The 21,205-nt window shown below is 43.2% G+C and overlaps 1 protein-coding gene across 1 annotated transcript in view; it reads left to right on the top strand.

The window, feature by feature from the left end:
• LOC108802105 (protein Jade-2-like) overlaps positions 1–21,205 on the top strand; it is a 90,217-nt gene that overhangs the window by 65,926 nt on the left and 3,086 nt on the right. The window contains exons 4-5 of the mRNA XM_018573992.1: positions 140–257; positions 19,386–19,514. Of these exons, the coding sequence (XP_018429494.1) occupies positions 140–257; positions 19,386–19,514 (247 nt within the window). The remainder of the gene's footprint in view (positions 1–139; positions 258–19,385; positions 19,515–21,205) is intronic.

Genomic DNA, 21,205 nt, shown 5'->3' on the forward strand with positions numbered 1-21,205 from the left:
TATAAGATACTAATTGAATCATGCTCTTGGAGTATTTTTGTTACCAATGTGCAAATTACTTAGTGTATGTAAGGACCATGTTTTAATTTTAAATGATCACTTTTGAATGTCACATGTAACAATCCTGGTATATCCACAGGTAAGAAATCTATGTTACATGATTACCCGGAGGGAAAGGACGAAACACTCCATATGCAAACTTGAAGAGCAAATCTTCCAGCTGCAGATGAAGCTTGTCGAAAAAGATTTTTACCACGGTAAGAAACCAAGAAGCCAAAAACATTGTTATGTAATATTCTGTTTATTTTACTTTCAGAGATGTATAAACTCAATGAAATACTTAACTGTTTGCCCGCAGTAATGTAGCTGAGCCATAAATCACAGTGTCATTTTTATGTGTTCATTTTAAAAACAGCTTTATTTTTGCTCTGTTCACTGCAATCATCCACTTATATACTTAATTTCCACTGCTTAGAAAATATTTTCCACTGCTTAGAAAACCATTATAACTGTTCACTTACATACAATAATAGGGTTAAAACGAGAACTATGAGGTGAGTGATTTCCACTCATCCTCATAGTTAGAGCTGACCTGTGACAAAGAAGCTGTCACAGGTCGGCTCTATTGATCAGGAAGTGAACAAACATATACCGTTACTCGCTCACTTTCCGACCATCTAGTCACCGCTCCCCGCAGGGTTTCCCCCCTCCCCTCTCAGATCCTCCAGCACTGAGTGAAAGAATGAACGGGGGAGGAGGTGGGCACAGCTGGCTCTGCTTCTAGATAGGCAGAGCCAGCTGTCACTCACACAGCTGGGTGGATCTCGACAGTATTGTTGGGATCCGTCCCGGCTGCGGTGCTCTCAGTATATTGTGGGCAATAGCCTGCAATATACTGAACTTTGGGTCACGGGAAGAGGTTAGTATTTATCCTCCCCTGACCCTAAATAGAACTATGGGGAAAAACGCTTACCCCATAGTTCTCTCTTAAAGCAAATCTGTTAGGAAAACAGGTTCAAAGGTATATTTTAGTCATTTGTATTTGTTTCTTGAGCTGATGTTGATACATTTAATTAAAGATGCAGACCCCAGGGGTGTCCTCTGAGTGGATTGTATGCTTCAGCTACTCTAAATGTATAACATTTGGGTTGTCCCTATAATGAAGTAACATCTCATGGGCAGGCGGCAGGCAGAATGGCATGGCTGCTCTGCTGCACAATGTTTGCAGTGTACCTGCTGTCCCCTTTCCAGCTAGAGCATCTCAGGTTGCTAAGAGCTGGGTGGGGAGATGTGTAAGGGCCATACACATCTCTCCTCCCAGCTTTTAGAAACCTGGGACGCTCTTGCCAGCATCCCACCAAGATCCTGGTAACCGCTAATGCCACGGGTTGCCGGACGCTCCGTGGCATGCCAGCCATAGTGTCCCGCTGAGCTCTTGGCAACCAGTGACATTATTGGTTGCCAGGAGCTTGGTGGGACTCCCTTGCAGGCATCCCTCCCAGGCCCCTCCTACCCACCCCCGCTGCCTCAGGCAGCAAAAAAGCTAGGGACCCCCCTGTATAACATGCACACATTAATGCTGAAAGGACACATGTATAGTCCATGAAGTTTTGTGGCTAAATAATTTGGTAACATCTGACTACAACAGTTCTGCTGCACATTGCCACTGAAATAGTAATGGGGCCTTCTGATCACCAGCAGGTCTGCTGATTATAGATCTGCTACATATTGGTCATTTAAAACTTGCTAATTACTTTATACCAGTGGGAGAAAAGTGGTGTTTAACTTCAGCATTCCAGGTTGACAAGAAAACGGTAGGTTTTAGGCCTCAGAAGGCCTTTTGACTGACAGGTGGACATATCTGATGACATCATATTATTACATGTAGACAGCCCCTTAAAACAATCTGCAGGTTAACCACAGATCAAAATATAAGCAAATACAAGTGCTATCTATGATCAGCATAGCACTTTATCTTGAGAGAAGGTAGGGTTATTCAGGGTTAATTTATGCTTGACAACTTGATATAGCTGCTGAACTCCTCTTTATAAAGGGTTCCATAAGATTATGAAGTCTACATTTCTTCATTTTACATTAAAGGCTGACACAATAGGATGAATCATTTAGGTACATAGTGTCATGCTGCTGCCTGCGGGAGATTGGATACTGGCAAATAAAGCTTTAAGGGCAGCCTAGTGTACACCCCCACACCCATCATGCTGTAGTTTGTTTTGTTTTTTTTGCTAGTCTCCAAAGAGAACAGACATCTCTCTTCAGATAGAGGCAAACTCTTTTTCTGCTTTTTCCTCCAGATTCTTTTTTCTTCTAGCAAACCTCTACAGTTGCTGCAGAGCCAGTGGAGTTCATTTTGCAACTCTCCAGATTGACTGTTCTTTGCCATAACCTTAGAGGCCATACCAGACTCCGCTATGTAAAAGAAGCAGACTTGTAATGTGTCCTCGGGGCACTGGGCTCTGCTGAGGAGCTTTCCAAGACCCTTTTGGAGTAATATGTGGGTTAGCCGCAGAGTGCTTTACAGGTCCAGGGCCGTGGTACACCTGTCTGGTGGAACCCTGTCTTTGAAAATGTCCACCAGTGAAAGCTATCTGGATGGGGCATGTCCCCTGGTTTGTGCCCTAACTTCCTCCAGTGTGCCATGCTTGGAAGAGACTACAGGGTTTCTTAGGACCACCATCTGGTATGTTTACTTGTGCCCTTTACTTGTGAAAGATTGGCATGTGCTTTACTGCTCGGAGGAGTCTCCTAAGGGGTTAACTTTGTTTAGGAGATTAACTCTGTTAAGCTTTGTATGCAAGTGTCCAATCTTCTGAAGGCAGGAGCATAACTTTATGTTCTTGAATTACTCAACCTGTGTTCCCTAATGTCCTCCAAGAAAATGATTTTTGGCTAAGTCAAAAATCCTATTTTACCTTTCCAGTTCCCTGAGTTTTTAAATACTTTTTCAGTGACTTTTGGATGAGTGTTGTTCTATTTGGATCAAGCAGGTTATGACATGTAAAGGAGGGATCTTCAGTGGAAAATGGGCATGGTTGTGGTGTAACTGATTGATTGGACAGCTCTTTCCTGGCAGAGGTTGTAAGGTTTCCTTGACCAGTGAGCAATAAACTGAGTATGCCCGCCTACAGTGACTAACAATGTAAGAGGGCAGTTCTCCACTGACCACAAATTCCCACACTTAGTATAAGGGGACACTTGTCTGTCTATTATTAATAGTTTTAATGATTATTATAGACACAGGTAGGATTGTAAAATAATTGGCTCTGCATGTAAAATGTTTTAGGTATGCCATATTTATTCTTTTAATTCAAACTTTCAACAGGTTACTGATCATGCTTTTTTTTTAACCAGGAAATGTAGATATATATTTTCAGCAGGGGTTCTGATACCTCTGCTCTGGTTCCTTTTGGGGTAAAAAGGTTGAGAATGGCTGTTTAAACCCCTCACCACTGGATTCAAATAATTAAAAAAACAAGATTTTGTCTTTTTACTTTTAAATGTGGTTGGGGTTTGATCTAGTGCTGCTTTAAAGTAGCATATATTTATGAATTGGGCTGCCTAATTTTCATAACTCTGTCTCATATCTGTGCCACCGCTTCTGTATGACCGAATTGATAAATGTCCCACCAGATTCTGTAAAATTACCTAATTTCTAACCCCCTAAAACAATATGGCAGCATAACCAACACATTAATGTTTGGCTGTATATGGTCATACGAAGTTAGTATATTGGTTTTTGCTTTGATCTTTGACTCACAGAAAGCAGAATTGAATGCCACTAAAGGTGATTTCAGGAGAGGTGGGAAGCCCGGCTTATCCTATCCTATACTAAATTAGCAAGGTTGTCCTATTTTCATGCTGAAAGGCTGGGGTTGTCCTCTACTCAAGTTGAGTGGCATAGGTTGTGGTCTAATCATACTGGATGGCAGAGGTTGTTCTCTACTGATATTGAATGGCAGGGGTTGTCTTTTACTCATGAGTGTCAGGGGTTGTCCTCTACTCATAATGAGTGTCAGGGATTGTCCTCTACTCGTAATGAGTGTTAGGGGTTGGCCCCTAATCAAAATAAATGGCGTGGATTTTCTTGTTCATACCTGCACCAGCCAGCTGTTTCTTGCTTCTGTAAAATATTTTACAAAATAGAACCCTTTTAAAAGTATTTTAACTGTAATTATCGACTATAATTCAGCTTTCATTTTCACTGTATAAATAAATTGCAGATTTTTACCTCTCGCCCGGATTCACACCTAGGCGACAGCATTTTCACACGTAGAAACGCTTTTGCGCGTTTGAGCACTTTTTACGTGCATAAAACACGCATATATTAAGTCGCACATTTTTATGAGCAGATTGTAACACATTAATGTAAATGGCAAAAACACGCACAAACGCGTGTAAAATTGTGCAAAGCCAATTGCAAAGTGCGTTTCCTTTTGACTCTATTGGGACAAAACGAGCTATAATCTGCCAAAAAGAAGCTCTTGTACTTTTCCCAGCGACAGGCGTTTTGCTTATTGCGACAAAACGGTCAGGTGTGAACAGGGGCCATAGGAATGTGATTTTTGGGCAGTCTGGAGAGTTTGTGTTTCTTCTTTCTTAGTTTTCAAGCAGGTTATACTGATGATTTTCTTAAAAAAATGTTTCTAGAGATAGCTTCCTGTCCATTTCTTGGCAACTAAGGCAATAAGTCCTGAGAGCAGAAGTGGAAAGAAAGTAAATTGTGTCCAACTTCACATTTCATATACTGTATTTCCCATTTTCTCAAATTTGATGGCACAATAAAAGTAGACAAGCCAAATGTGAACCTAGTTTTTTCCAGAGGCTCATCTAACTGGTTGACTGTCTGTTCAGGCTTAATGTTTGTGGGTATGGAGCACATTCTCAAATTATCACATATTTGGTTTCCTCAGCAGACCCCTCGAGTGGGTCGCCGCAGTGTTGGTCACTCCCCAGCCGCCTGATGTCGCTGCAGCAGTCAGTGGGGAGGAGCAGAGAGAGGGATGCGAGTGGGAACGACACATGAACAGTAGGTGAGGAGGTTCCCTTCCCGCCGATACTGCTTCACTGACTACCATGGGCCGTCTGTATCATTTGGCCAGGAGGGGGCCCATCAATGCAGGAATGCTGGCTGTGTTCGGTGTCTCGGCTTCCATTGTCTGCTTCATCCACTCTGCACACTGCGCTGTCACCAGGCTCCGCTGTAAATGAGCAGCATGTCCTGCCCTGAGAGCCGCTCCGACCCCTCTAATCCCGGCCACCTATTTCTGCTGCTGGCTGCTGTGCCTATTAAGGAGGCAGAGCCGGAACTCTAATCATGGGGCTGCAGCCCTTGGAGTTAAGGCACACAAGGCAGAGCTGGACAGATACAATAAGTGCATCAAGGACCTGCTGAAAGAAGGACCTAATCGCTGCCAGCAACAATGAGCGAGACCTGGCACAGTGGGGGGTTGGGGGGGCGGACAGGACAGTGAGGGAAGGATGGCACAGTACAGGGGGGAAGTATGGGACAGGACATTGGGGGCAGGGGGGGGGGGGCAAATGGAACAGGGGGGGGGGGTACATTCTGTTTACTATGCGATTGACATTGTTTAGCTTTGCTTCACCCCTGCTGTACGCCGGACAACCTCTCCCTTTTTTGGGATGCTGTGGTGGAGAGGGGAATTGCATGGTGGGTGCAGGGCAAGTCGGTAGTGTGACAGGGCGAGGTGTGGCGGGTAGTGGACGTGGCTTGGGGGTAAGGGTGGGGCGGCCCAGAAAAATGTTTGCTCGGTGTCCAATGAATATTAAAAGGCGGCCCTGCTGACCACTTCAGAGATATTACTGACTGCCGCTCAGTGTTAAAGGAGAACTATGGGGTTAAGGCTTTACCCCATAGTTATAATGCTAATTCTGGGGACCTTAAAACGGTTAATTAGGACTGACTTGTAACCTGCTCTTCAACATGCAGCGGCCGTGTCATCTCTAAATTTTACCGTTGGGGGTCACCACAGCTTGGCAAATGTTCCAAGGGGTCCTGGCCCTAGAAAGGTTGAGAACCACTGGCTTATTTGTGTTTGCTGACAAAGGAGCTTTTTTTAGTATTGATCTTGGAATCATCTATGAATAATTAGTGTGTTAGTGATATACAGCATATAGTATAAAGTGTTTGTTGTTTTTGGCTTGCATTATGATACTTGCAATTTATAAATAAAAGGAGTAGCATGCACAAACACTGCTAACACAGTTTATGTGTTTAGATACCGTTACAAAATTTTATATTCAAATCCACCCAATAAAAAATAATACATTCTTTCTGTTTTATGGCTGCCTGACAGCCACTAGCTCAGCCTGCTTACAGACTACGCTGCTGGCTCATAATTTGGTAATTTATAGCTACACATATAAGTCCACATCAGCCAACCCAGAGGATCCATATCCATCACTCATGCAGAGGTTAGGGTTGGAAGTACTTAAGCTGACTAATGATACAGGCAAAGGTTATGATTGTGGGCAAACAGGCAGAATCAGGTAGGAAAGGCACAAGCCAGAGTTGGGATCATAACAACAAGGCACAAGTCAAACAACAGGTGACCACATTATACAGAGAATATTTTTTCTTGCACCGCTTAAGTTATTTGATAAAGTGTTGGGTATTTACTGTATGTTCAGATGATACTGAAAGCTATAGTAGCAGAATATTATAGCTATAAGAAGGCCCATCCTTGCCAAAAAATAACTTTTCTTCAGGGATAACTAAAATAGTTATAAACAAGTATCTTTTGACTGCTGTTCATGGGGGAGGTTAGTTTAGAAGTTTTGCAGAGTATAGGTTGATTGTAAGCATGGTCCCAGTGCAGTCCCAGAGCCAACTTTGTAAATGCCAGTGTTTACATCAATGTTCCAGAAAATTTCTGCTGCATTGTCACTAGGCTGTGCTATGGGGAGTGCACTAAAAAATTATCACTTCAGCTAAGACACAGGATGCAAGACTGCCAGCCTCCATTGGAGACATTTAAGGAGCTAAGTGTTTATTACATCAATGTACATCAAAGGTCAGAGATTGTTGCATCAACACTGAGGGCTTGTTCACACTAAATGTGGACCAGATCTGCATGAGTTTCTGCACACGCACTGCAGTGTGTTGTGCCGCATATTTTTTTAAGCCTAAAATGGGCTTCCAGTGCGTTCCAGGGAATTTGCATGCATTTTAATGTGTTTGCATGCTTTCCAGAGCAGGAAAAATAGGGCTTGCTGCATTTTTGTTACATGCTCTAGCCCAAAATACCATTGGAATACATTGGGCGCAGTTTTGATCCGTTCTGTAACTGCTCTGCTCCTGGAACGCGCTTGGTGTGAACTAGCCCTGACTTCTACAGTAAAAATTGAGCTCTGCATGAAACTTGAACTTCATAGATCTCTGGATTTACTTTTCTATTTTGAAATGTGCATTTCATTAAAGGTAACCTCCGCTTTTCCATTTTTGTTTATCATATGCTTAACTTAATTTGTTCAGGTTTGAGACTGGTTTACTTTAGGAAGTAAACAGAAGACGTTTGGACTAGATGAACCCTAATGGTGCCAACATATAGCTCCAGGGATGAAAAAGGGAAATTGTCAAAGTGTATATCTGCAAATATGCTTGATTGAGTGTTTTAAAGGAACCTCAGTGTTTGGATTCATTCTTTAGAGTGGTATCTTAAGGTGCCCATACACTTTACAACCCTCGCAAGACTTTTGTCTTGCGAGGGTTGTAAAGTACTTAAAAAAAACGTACGATCTGCCCATCTTGGACAGGCAGATCGTACCTGTGATCATCGCAAGCCCGCCCCCCTGAGGGGCGGGCTTCCGATGACTGCAATGCTGAACGGGCAGTGTGCGTGTGCGCACACCGGCCCGTTCGGCAGTGATCTCTCGATCATGTTAAAAACCAGCCGAAAATCATACGATTCTCGGCTGGTTTTCCAACATGCTCGATATACAAAAGATGTGCGACCGTACATTAGAAACGGTCGCACGCCTTCCATACACTGCACGATTCTCGTACGATCGCGGGATTTCCCGTGATTCTCGTACGAGAATCGTGCATTGTATGGGCACCTTTACAAGCAATATATATATATACGTTTGGTGTCTTCATGTGAGTATTGCTGTCACCTGTTGTTCCTCAGTGCTATTCATGTTTAAATGGATTTGTTGCTTTCATGTGCAGCTTTAACCTGTTAGGTGCTTGCTGAGTGTAGGCTGCTACCACTTGTAGCTCTGCTACTAAAGTCTCAAGGTGCCCATACAGTGCACGATTATCGTACGATAATCGTATGCGATCGGGTTTTCGTACGATAATCGAGCAGTGTGAACGGAGACGTGCGACCGTTTCTACTGTACGTCGCACGTCTTCTGTCGAACCAGCATGTTCGAAAACCAGCCGAGAATCGTACGATTAGAACGGTGCTCGGAAGATAAATGCTGAATGGGCCGGTGTGCGCACACGCACACTGCCCGTTCAGCATTGCGGTCATCGGAAGCCCGCCCCTCAGGAGGGCGGGCTTGCGATGATCGAGAGTGCGATCTGCCTGTCCAAGATAGGCAGATCGTACGTTTTTTTAATCCCTTTACAACCATCGCAAGACTAAAGTCTTGCGATGGTTGTAGAGTGTATGGCCACCTTTAGCTGGGTCTTACAGAAATGTGGTGTTTGTTAACCCTTTGGTGTCTTCATGTGAGTATTGATGTCACCTGTAGTTCCTCGGTGCTGTTAATGATTAAATGGATTTGTTGCTTCATTTGCAGGCTTATGCTACCTTTTATACTGTAACCCTTTTAATTGTCCCATAAGAGAGTATGAGGCTCATTTGTATACAACATTGTTAATGTCTAGCAGGTTTTGTCAGGTCCTATTGTGCTATAACCTTTTCATTCCCCCATAGGGGAATGTGTGACTACTATATATGCAGCATGGTTAGTGTCCAGGTGGGATCATCTGTCCCCAGATGGTATTAACCCCTTTCCCCAAGAGACAAAATACATTCTTAAAGGTGAGGGTCAGGTAGGTATACGGGAAAAAAAGAAGTGTACATGCCCGGGCTTAATGAATTGTAAATCTTTTTAGCCCTGTTGACGGCACTCCTCTTCAAACGTGCATATGCATGAGTTAATGGATTGTAAATCTCCCCAGCCCTATTCCCAGCACTGCCCCTCAAGGACAAAGTGAACTGCTCTATTTGGGTTAAAGGATGCTCATCTGCAGTGTTTACCTGCTACACTTTAAAGACCCTGCTTTTAAAACAAGCTAGGGGAAGCATCACAAGGATTGCACAACATTTTAGCAGTGCTGGGCTTACGATCATCTGGCAGGAGGCTGTGCCAAGTTTCTCCTGCAGGGGCAGCAGTAAAGGTGGAGGTTTGAAACCTTATTAAACAGACTGTGAAGTAGTTTATGAGCTGTTAGTTACCAGCCCAATCAAGCAGTTATATTCACCTCAAGTTCTCCTCTAGACAAAAGGCAATCGATTTACAGAGGTTTTTGCAGCGTACTTCCCAGTTGACAGTTCACCCGCCCTTGGGAATCCCTTATTGTATGCCTTATTCAACCCATAATTAGGGCAGTAAGGAGGCCATACGTTAGAAGGACTAGTTAGAAGTGTGACATTACCATGGATGATGTAGTGTCCTATAAGGACACCCTATATGAGTTTTGGAAAGTTTTATACCTTCCTGGAGCAACTGTGGGTCAGGAATGGCTCTTCAGTAGTCAAGACAATATGTGTTTGAGCGGTGAACACAGAAGCAGACCTTATGGCTGGCAAGAGGTCTTGGGGTCACTGCAGTTTGACTGAAATGAGATCAGCCAGTGACTTTATACTGAGACTGCTTGGGATATTCTGTGTTGCTTATCCCATACTGCAGTTATCTTAAGAGGTGCAGAGCTCCATTTATAGGCTCCCCCAGGTTCAGCAACAAGTTACACACCACAATTTCTAAAGTCACAAGGGCAATCAGAATTAATTCCTCATATTGGAAGGCCCCATTGCCATCACCAACAAATAGGCAGGAGGCAAAGAAACTAATGATTTATAGCCCTGTGAGAGACTACAGAAAGGGATGGAAGAGTTCAGTCATCCTTTCTTCACTTGAACAAGCCAAGATTAATTCCTCTCAAGAAAGGAGTCCCTGTGAGGTTTCCTCTGACTGAACTTGCCCAGTAGGTCCCAGGTTGTGGGAAGTTATGCAAGTTTAAGCATATCCTGTTTGGGTCCCAGGGGTCCTGTTAATGTTCAAGATGGACATTCTTGGGAATCTCTTCACAATTTTCAGTCAAATTCTAATTAGGGTTCCTTGGTGTAAGCAAAACTTCAGGTTCCATGCACATATATCCAAAGGGTGTCACATAATATTTTCTGTCCAGAAGATAAGGTTTCTACCCTAAATTTTTCCTACTAAAATAAATAAATAAACAGGAGACTTAATCATGGTTCTGCAAGCCTTTAACAGACGGATCAGGACCCAGATATAACATATGGAATTACTTCAGTCAGTCCTTCAAGCCAGCAAACAGGCTATGTTCTGTCTAGCAGACGTGTACCCACGTTCCTGTACACCTATACTTCCACTAATGTCTTACTTACCATTCTAGGGTTCCACTTTCAGTTTGTGTATCTGCCCTTTGGTCGTGCCACATTCTTAGGCCATTTTCAAATGCTATATCCAGTCATTACCATCTTGGGTGAACTAGGCTTTCAAGTATTTCACTATTTGGGTGACATCCTGCTGATAATTCAGCATGCTCATACTCTGGCAGTCCACAAATCTAAAGGGATCTTCAACAGGAAAAGCCAAGCCATCCTAGGAAGAGGAGAAGCTCTTGAGAATTTGCAGAAAGCCAGTAATCTTGGTGTTATGTTTGAGGCAGATCAAGTCTCTATCCTGCTCATTGCTGTCTCCAGTTGACGTAATCCGTTCCAAAAGTGAAATAGACTTATTAGAAGCCGAGCCTCTTCCAATGGGATTCTTAAAGGCAACAGTATACATTCCCTGTAACAAAGGATCAGGATATTCCACATATGAGATTCTTTGTGGCTACGGCCTCTGTGCCTGTTTCAACTGCCATAAAAAGTGTCCCTATCCAGTGATAATGATGGCAAGGGATTCTTCTGCATTCCGTTGTGCTAATCACCTCAACGACTTCCTAGTCAGGGGCTGACTGGCAACTTTTAGCCCAGGGGGCAAGTACAACCTAGAGGCCCATGGTGCAGCAACTTGGCCTCCCTCCCGCTCTGCCTCTTCCCCCCGCCTTCTCCTTGCCCGTCTGCCACTTTTGCCATCCATGTAACGGTAGTGTGAATGGTCGGGTGATGTGAGGCAGGGAGGAGGTGCGGTGTGTGGAGCGTGGATGCGGGCGGGCGGGTCTGGCAGCGGCAAGCGTGAGGCGGGGAGGAGGTGATGCATGTGGATGCGGGCGGGTCTGGCAGTGGCAAACGTGGGGCGGTGCGGCGTGTGGAGCGTGGATGTGGGCGGCCGGGCGGGTCTGGCAGCGGCAAGCGTGAGGCGGGAAGGAGGTGCGGCGTGTGAAGCGTGGATACGGGCAGGCGGGTCTGGCAGCGGCGTGAGGCAGGGAGGGGGTGCGGCGTGTGGAGCATGGATACGGGCTGGCGGGTCTGGCAGCGTCAAGCGTGAGGGGGGAGGAGGTGCGGCGTGTGGAACGTGCGGGTCTAGCAGCGGCAAGCATGAGGTGGGGAGGAGGTGCGGCGCGCGGCGTGTGTGGAGCCGTGACCAGGGCCAACTAAATGAAAGCTGATTAATCAATGATTGAAAATGTTGATGACTTTTTGATGGACTACTAGCTTGTATTGAGATTGTAGTCCATCACGGGAGCAAGTTTGGAGCGGTGGAAGTAAAAAAAAAAAAGTTTGGTGTGCAATATAGTACATTATACAGCGCAATGCAGAATAACGCCAGCTATAGAGGAATACAGCAAATCGCAGCAATAGTACATTATACTATAATGTACTATTGCTGGGATTTGTAGTCCTCTATAGCTGGTGGAGTTCGGCAGTGTGCTGTATAATGATTATACGGCGCAATGCAGAATACCACTGACCAGTTATAGAGGAACACCAAATCCCAGCAATAATACATTAAACACCCTGTATAATGTATTATTGCTGGGATTTGTTGTTCCTCTATAGCTGCTAATGTTCTACAGTGTGCCGCTTTAAAAAAAAAAAACAGAAAACATTAAAAAGGGATCTCGAGTGACTTACCTTGATTGGCAGCGGTCAGCAGCGAGTCGGGAAGCTCACCGGGAGGAGAGGGCCAGATGCATGTCCTCAGCGTGAGCGGGTTTACCAGCGAGTGCGGTGGCGTGAGCGGCGGACAGGAAATTTAAATTTTAGCTGACGATGGAGGAAGAATCTCCAGTATCTTCTAGTTTAGAGAACCTTTAAGGTCCCAAAAACATTTTTCATAACAGATCCAGGAATCTTAAATAATGAGTTACATGGACAACAGGATGATTAAGTTTCATAGATTCAGTGTCATTAAGGAGGAAGCAACTGCTCACTGCTGCTGGAGGTATCTCTAATCATGTTTCCAGCACTAAGTAACTTGGTGCATCTCCTTGCATCCTACATTCAACTTCCCAGAATTTCCTGGCAGACGCTGTGAACCACAAAGTCCTGAACAATGAGTCATTTCTTATCCAGCAAGTGTTCCTTCAGCAGCAAGGGGCTGTCCAGATCTTAACCTGATCAACCCCTAAGAGCATGAAGTGCAGCGTTTCTTGTCAAGTGAATTCTCCAATGGCAAAAGAAGTGATTTCATCCTTAGGTGTTTCCTTCCTTTTTGTTCCTAGACTGCTACATAGGGCCCACAATTATCTAGGTATGGTAATCACAATCCTTTGACTGTGGCCTATGTAACTAGGGTTCCCTCTCTTGTATACTGGAACCTTCTAGTCATAGTGAACAGCCAGCCTTTGTACAGTAGGTGCTATATCCAAGTGCAACCAAATAATTTTAAGCGGCATGAAGGCTGGAAGTAGAGACTAGCTCACCTGGATTACTCATCTCCAATCGCGGTTTCATTGAAGGCTAGAGCACCTCTAAAATGTCACATAATCTACAGTATGGAATAGTAAGTTCTTAGAGTTTGCAAGCTCAAAGATTTTTTGATCCTCCTCACCCTGCCATGACAGAGATATTGAAATTTCTTCAGGCAGGCAATATGTACTTGTGTGTCTGTAACCTCTTTCCTTATTGTTTGAAACACAATGGGCAGCTCATTGGTTGAAAACCCAGTTCTTAAGGGCCTGTGTTAGAGTTCACTCTGAAAAGTCGTTCATTGCCCTTGGATTTAAAGAGTGCGAAATATGGTCCTCCTTCCTTTACTTTGTTCAGATAAGGCTTCCTCAGTAGGACTGTAATATGTAAAATTATATTTCTTGCAGCAATCCCCCTCAGGGTGGAGGATCCTGGGTAGTCAACCTTAGACTACAAATCAATTTATGGCTATAATTTCCAGACAGGGTATTTCTATTTCTATACAGGCTATTTCCTCGGCATCATCCAAAGGTCTGCAGATCCATCCATCTAAATAGGGCATCATATCTGCCAATATTACAGAATAGAGTTTTGTTTAAGCCCATCACTTAAACTTGGCTAGGAAGATAGATTGAGATTGCCTCTTCTGACAGGTCGATCTATTCAACTTTCTGGTGGTACCAGAAAAGGGATCTCTGTGTTCACTAGGACACATGCATCGTGGCTGTTCAAGGTTGTCCAAGAAGAAGATGGAGCCACCGATTAGTCTCTGGGTTCACTCTACGGATGGATTTCATCCCATTGGACAGAATTTAGCGGTGCCTCCAGTGTTACTCTGAAAGGCAGTGACCTCCATGTATGACAGGTTCCTGTCCCATTGCAGGGTCTTTCCAGCAGTCTTAACTAGGGTGGAGTTTGGTTGGAATGTGTTTAACAGCTGTGCAAATTAAAATAAATATCTCGGAATTACCCTCCCTGGTTTTTTGGATGTCCCATCAATATGCTGCCATGTTTGGTGTTAGGAAAGCGGCTTCTTGAATGCGTTTTTAAACGCCCCATCCCGTCCTGCCGCTAGGCGGTGCGCACTTACGGGAAATCGACGATCTCTTGTAATATGCATGGGGGTGTGCCCCCCCGTTGCAGCCGCTGCTGGCGATCCCGAGCTCCGCTGTGCCCGGTGTGAGCCCGGAGCCAGCACAGCAGCTCTGCGGCTGGAGATCAGTACACGATCTCCTTTTGATCTCCTCCTCCTCTTCAGAATGCAGGAAGTGATGTGTATTACATCACTTCCGCATTCCTCTGTCACTCTCCGGTACAGAAACCGGAGAGAAGCTGGTGAAGCAGGTGTTTGCTTTATCAGCTGCTCTGGGGGTCCCTAGGTGACATTAGGGATCTTAAAGACCCCTGATGTCTCCATAAAGAGGACCTGTCACTGAAAATTGGCTATCACAAAGGGGGCTTGTTAGTCCCCTATGTGAGAGTAATAAAGTTAAGTGAAAAAAATAGGTTTAAAAGAATTAGTTACAAAAAAATATTAAAAAATTAAAAAAGTCACATGTAGGGTGTCACTGAAGCATGTAAAGATTAAGCTGCCTTGGATCATGACTCATGAAAAATTAGCGAGTATTCTTATGGATAAAGCTGTGCAATTTGAACACACCTGGGGGGCCAAGTTGGCATATACAAGCCCTACAATAATGTGAGAATAGTAGGTAGACTATAGCCCTTACTCCACCCCAACCAAATCTGACCAAATTCAACCCAAATGCTCATCTTGAATACCAAATTTCTGTTTTTTTGGGGGGGTTTTTTGAGGTCTGAGTTTTTTCTTTTGTTTTTTGTTATGGTTTGTTGTCTTGTCTTAAGGTGTAATGTTGTAATGTGTAAAATGTATCTTTGGATGAAAACAATAAAAACTTTTGAAAGTCAAAAGTCACATATAAAGGTAATAAAAAAACATTTAAAGTCCCCCGCCCCCTTGACATGTTTGGTGTCTTTTTACCCGACGTGACCCCGTCTTTTATATTTTGCCAAAAATGTGGGTAATAATAATTGTTCTGTACTTTTTTCATTATATAGTAAAAAATAAAAACCGCAGTGGTGATTAAATACCACCAAAAGAAAGCTCTATCTGTCCCCAAAAAAGTGTATAAAATTCATTTCAGTACAGCGTTGCATGACTGAATAAATGTCAGCCAAAATACCGCAGCGCTGAATACTGAAAAATGGCCTGGACAGGAAGGGGGTGTAAACACCCCGGGCAATCCTGCATTCTGTTGTGGGAGGTGTGTTGCGTTGCCATTCATTTGAATGGTACCCCAAATGCACCTCCCACCCGCAGTTCGCACGCCCGCACCGGAACGCGCGGTACCCTAATGCTGTGCGTTCCATTGCAGCGCAACTTACCGGCCAAGGACAAATGTCGGTCCTGAGGTTACACAGGTTGAGAACCATTGCTTTAAAGCAAAGAGCATGTTTCAGGTTTGAGGTTAATGTACAAATATATATACACCGTTCAGCCATAACATTATGACCACCCGCCTAATATTGAGTAGGTTCCCCTTTTGCTGCCATAACAGCCCTGACCTTTCGAGGCATGGACTCCAATGGACCTCTGAAGGTATGCTGTGGTATCTGGCACGAAGCCATCAATAGCAGAACCTTGAAGTTGTGGAACTTGTGAGGTGGGGTGCCCATGGATCAGACTTGTTTTTCCAGCACACCCCACAGATGCTTGATTGGATTGAGATCTGGAGAATTAGGAGGCTAAGTCATCACCTCAAACCCGTTGTTTTGTTCCTCAAACCATTCTTGAACTATTTTTTTTAAGTGTGGCAGGATGCATTATCCTACTAAGAGGCCACTGCCATCAAGGTATATTGTTTCCATGAAGGGGTGTCCTTGGTGTGGAACAATGTTTTGGTAGGTGTATATGTCAAAGTAACATAAAACTGAATTGCAGGACCCAAGGTTTCCCTGCAGAACATTGCCCACAGCATCGCACTACCTCCACCGGCTTGCCTTCTTCCTTATAGTGCATCCGTGTGCCATCTCTTCCCCAGGTAAGCAACACACAGCCACCTGGACATCCACATGATGTAAAAGAAAACATGATTCATAAAATAAGACCACCTTCTTCCATTGCTGCTGTGCTCCAGTTCTGATGCTCATGTGCCCATTGTAGGCACTTTTGGTGGTGGACACGGATCAGCATGGGCACCCTGACCAGTCTGCAATCACGCAGCCCCATACACAAAAAACTGCAATGCACTGCATGTTCAGACACCTTTCTGTCTGAACCAGCATTAACTTTTTCAGCAATTAGAGCTACAGTAGCTCTTCTATTGAATCGAACCACACGAGCCAGCCTTTGCTCCCCACATGCATCAATGAGCCTTAGCCACCCATGACCCTGTCACTGGTCTTCCTTCCTTGGACCACTTTTCTGACCACTGCAGACCAGTAACATCCCTGAAGAGCTGCAGTTTTGGAGTTGCTCTGACTCAGTTGTCTAGGCATCACAGTTTGGCCCTTGTCAAAGTTGCTCAAATCACTACACTTGCCCATTTTTTATGCTTCAAACAATCAGCTTCAGGGACAAAAATTTCACTTGCTGCCTAAGATATCACACCCACTTCCAGGTGCCATTGTCCCGAGATAATCAATGTTTTTCACTTCACCACTCAGTGGTCATAATGTTATGGCTGATCGGTGTGTGTGTATATATAAATATATATATAAACACTGGAAAATTTGACCTACTTCTACAGCAGTGGGAAAAGCTGAATTGCATTGTGTAATTCCTATTATGCTATTTAAATCTGCCATACTAGAACTCAATCATGTATGTTAGCTTGAAGCACAACTAAAGTCAGCTATACCCACCTCCCCTCCAGCTATGCGATCTCCGTGAATTCCATCACCAACATTTTCACCCAGGCTTCTTTTGGGTTCAGCATCTTAAACCATCTTGATTGGCTAGCCTAGGATGATGTAACTCCCACACATGCACATGGGTGTTAATTCATCCCGTCACCAAGGCATGCCAAACATATACACTGCAATAAAAGCTTCTTACCAAAAGGTAATAATAGGGGTGCTTACAATGTTAAGCTTTTATTGATATGGTTTTACCACTTCCAGGCCGCAGTACATACATCTACGGCGGCCCGCAGAAGTGGTTAAACCAAGAACACGGCTGCTGCGTCGGTGCGCCTAGGTGCAAAAAATGAAAATTGCGATACACATGTTGTATATCGCCGCAAATGTCCAAGTGAGAGCAATAATTCTAGGGCCATCAATCACTGTTAGCACTAAACTGATGAGCTGTAAAGGTTTTAAAGTGTACCCTTTTGGAAATATGGGGTATTGAAGTTTTTTCGGGCTTCACGTGTGAACACAATTGTAAGGCTTGACATGTTTGGTGTCTATTTACCCGACATGACCCTGTCTTTTATATTTTACCAAAAAAATGGGTATTCTGTTTCTGTGCAAGTTTCATTTTAGTGTATTTTATCCTAAAAATACTGGTTTGATAAACATTTACGCAAATATTGTGTGACATAAAAAATTTCAACTAGCGTTTTTGTATTCTACAGGGCTTCAGCTTTCAGAAAATATATTATTGTTTGGGGGTTTGAAGCTGTTCTCTAGCCAAAAATTGAGATTATATCATGTGTGTGCAAATAGTAAGAAATTGCTCCGGAAAAAAAAACATTTTGAAGTCCATTTAAAACTGCATGTCTATTTTAGGCCCGGTTCACACCTGGGCGTTTTGTAGCGCGTTCTTACGCTCTGCAAAACGCTCAAACACCGAAATCCCATTGTTTCCTATGGGTATGGTTCACACCTGGGCATATTTCAAAGAAGTACAGGAGCTTCTTTGGGGCGTATTTGTCGCACGTATCTATTGGGATACAGCCAAGTAGCCCTCGGAAACGCGCGTTTGTTGCGCGATTTTTTATCACGAATCGCGGTAATAACGCGCGGCACGAAATGCGCGACAATGCGCATATTCGATACGCCTAGGTGTGAACCCAGCCTAAGACATGGGGTGACAATGCTGCTGTTCAATGTTGTTGTTGTTTTTTTTTTAACAGAATAATTTTATCATATTTGTCGTAAACACCATAAAACAAACAATACAGAAAGAAAAGCAAACTAAGTCACTATACAGCCAACAGTATATGGCACAGATCAAAGAAGGGCCACATTGAGTCATGAAGGCATAAAAAAACAGTATAAATAGGCAACTTGCCAACAGTATGCACACATAATGCAGCATAATATATTACAGGAGATGAAAATAAGGGGGGAAGGATAGGAGGGGGGTTGCCATGTTCAATTATAAGTGCGGATTGAACAGTTTTATCTTCCTATTATAGGAAGGGGAAAATAGCACCTCTACTGGCAGGATCAACAAGCTATAAAACTATGTTACGGGTGGGAAGACCTCAGAAAAGCAAAAACATGCTGTGTCAATACTAGTAAGAGACTGCAGAATATTTGTAATTTCTATATTTTTTCCATAGTTGCACTTTAAGTGATGAACACAATTATAGTCTACTGATTTCCATTCTGAACTGATTGCTGTGGAGCCCATATCCCATATTGTCTTGTCAGATGTGAATTGTGGAGCTTTTGTACAGTACATCTCTTTAGTCAAGGCATTATTGAATTTCAGAGTACCATTTTATTGGTCTACTGAGATAGTAAAATAACCCAACTGCATTGTCCCCAGGAAAGGACTCTTCATTAAGGGCAAAGCAGTGGAACATCTGGTTTCAGGAAGTATGCAGCAACAAGTGGCTGCCTTTTGTATTATTATTTTACATACACATAAATTGCTGAGTATATCCAAGCTGTAAATGACTATTGTTCTTATTTTCCTCCTTTTCTCTGCTTTTGAAGAAACTCTAGGTTTTCACACATATAGGCAGCTGGAGGTAACACAAAGGGCTTGATCATTCACTGCTTGTCTGCACTTCAACGTCCTACTGTGTCTGCAAGCAGAACAAATGGTCAACCAAGATGGGCCATCTCTGGCAAGATTGTTAGTGAATCTTGGCTTGTAATTGGAAGGAGCTTTGAGCTGGTTATTTTCAGCTTTAAGATATCTTTACCTACAGCTATAGACTACTTAAAGATTCATTATTTACCTTCATTATCCAAAAGATACAACTGCTGCTGCATTATAGCAGGCATAAAGTGTGTTTGGTGGATCTATACATTATTTTTGATAACCTAGTATGCTTAATGAAATTTTAGTTGTAATTGTCAACTTCATATATGCTAGTTAGTTATTAAATAATTATGTCATTTTAATATTCCAAAAACAATTGTCCATTTCAATAGAAAAAGCAAAGAAGAAAATAAAAAGGAAAAAAGCTGATCCCAAACGAAAAAGCAGAGAGGGCCTGAGAGGAAGTCCGGAGAAAAAAGAGAGAACGAGAAGAGGAAGCGATTCAGTTTTAGGACAACTGGGTAAATATAGTTTTGAGAAACTTTTTAAAATTGTCTATAAAACAGGAAAGAAATGCTATAATTGTAAGTGTGCTTATGCAGCTTTAAAGTGACATTAAATTCTGGATTTAAATCTTAAAACTACACTAAGTGCCTTAACTATTAACCAAACTGTACCTTACAGTATATGTGTATCACTTGGCTGTAGATCCTCAAATCATCTCTGAATTGGTGCTGACACTGTCCTTCCTTGTGGAGAGTGGCTACTTTTGTTCCCCATGGTCACTGTGTGTGTGTTGTAAAGTAGTCACCACTCCAAGCTCACTCCCTCGATGGACTACAATGTTTAGTTAGTCATTTGTATTGAGATTGTACCCTGTCACGGGAGGGAGCTGGGGCAGTGGCTACTTTAAAACACACACAGAGACCATGGGGAACAAAAGTAGCCACTCTCCAGAAGGAAGGAAGTGATACACAAGTCAAGTCAAGTGATACACAAATAAGCTCCCTTTTTCGTTAGCTCCAAACTCTATTCTGTGATGGACTACAATCTCCCATTTAGTTTACTCATTTGTATTGAGATTGTAGTCCATCACTGGATAGAGATTTGAACGTTGGTTATTTTACAACACACACACAGAGTATGGGGAACAAAAGTAGCCACCCTCCAGAAGGAAGGAGAGTGCCAGCACAAATTCAGAGATTATTTGAGGAGCTACATGTAAGTGATGCACAAATAAGCTACATTTTGTTAATAGGCAAGGTACTTGAATACATTTTTTAAGATTTACTCCTGAGTTTAGGGAAAAAGGGAATTCCTTTTTTTATTTTTCTTTAAAGGAAACTGAAAAATGGAAGCTGCTATTGTACAACTCGATGTCTGGATATGCTAGTTGCCAGGCTCTCTTGCTGACCCTGTTTCTGAAATACTTTGAGTCACTTACCTGGAGCATATGTGCAAATAATAGAGGTTTTTACTTTTTTACGACTTTCTTGTTTAACATACTTTTGAAGTCAATGACTCGAAATATATAGAAGCTAGTGGGTCAGCATAACTATCAGTCAATCCGAATGTTCAAAAAGAGGTCAAAAATAGCAGCCACGTATTTCTCACATGATGAGGACACAAGATAATTCTTAGATCACTGGGTTATACTGCCACCTTTAGGATATTGGACACTGGCAAATCCCAGTATAACCTCTCCAACTCCCAACAAGCCCCAGTTTTTTTATAGTGCCCTTGAGAGATGGACCCTGTTTATAGATGGCCTAATGTAACCTAGGCCATTAACCTTTACTGTTCTGCAGTGGTCTATACTTAACCCTTGTTTGTAAAATCTCCCTGTTTACTGTTTGCACAGCGTCATATGGGAGCTAATATGGCCTTTGTCCCCTCCTGCTCCACAGTGGATCCGTTAATAATCCTTGTTGGTAATGTCTCACTTGTATACTGTTTGTACAGTGGCCTCTGGCGACCTTATCACCCGTGGCCATTGACCCCTATTGCTCTGCTGTTGGTCCTTGATGGTACTGCCTAACTGTTTTCAATTTGCACAGTTGCCTAGGTCACATATGTGTTTTATCCCCTCTTGCTCCACAGTTGGTCTGTGGGTATCCCCTGTTGGTACTTGCTTACTTATTTAAGGTCTGCACAGTGACCTACGGTGACCTAGTCACACATGATGTTTTAACACCTTCTGCTTCACAGTTTG

This window comes from Nanorana parkeri, unplaced genomic scaffold, assembly GCF_000935625.1.
Source record: "Nanorana parkeri isolate BGI_ZX_2015 unplaced genomic scaffold, ASM93562v1 scaffold2662, whole genome shotgun sequence".
NCBI lineage: Eukaryota > Metazoa > Chordata > Amphibia > Anura > Dicroglossidae > Nanorana > Nanorana parkeri.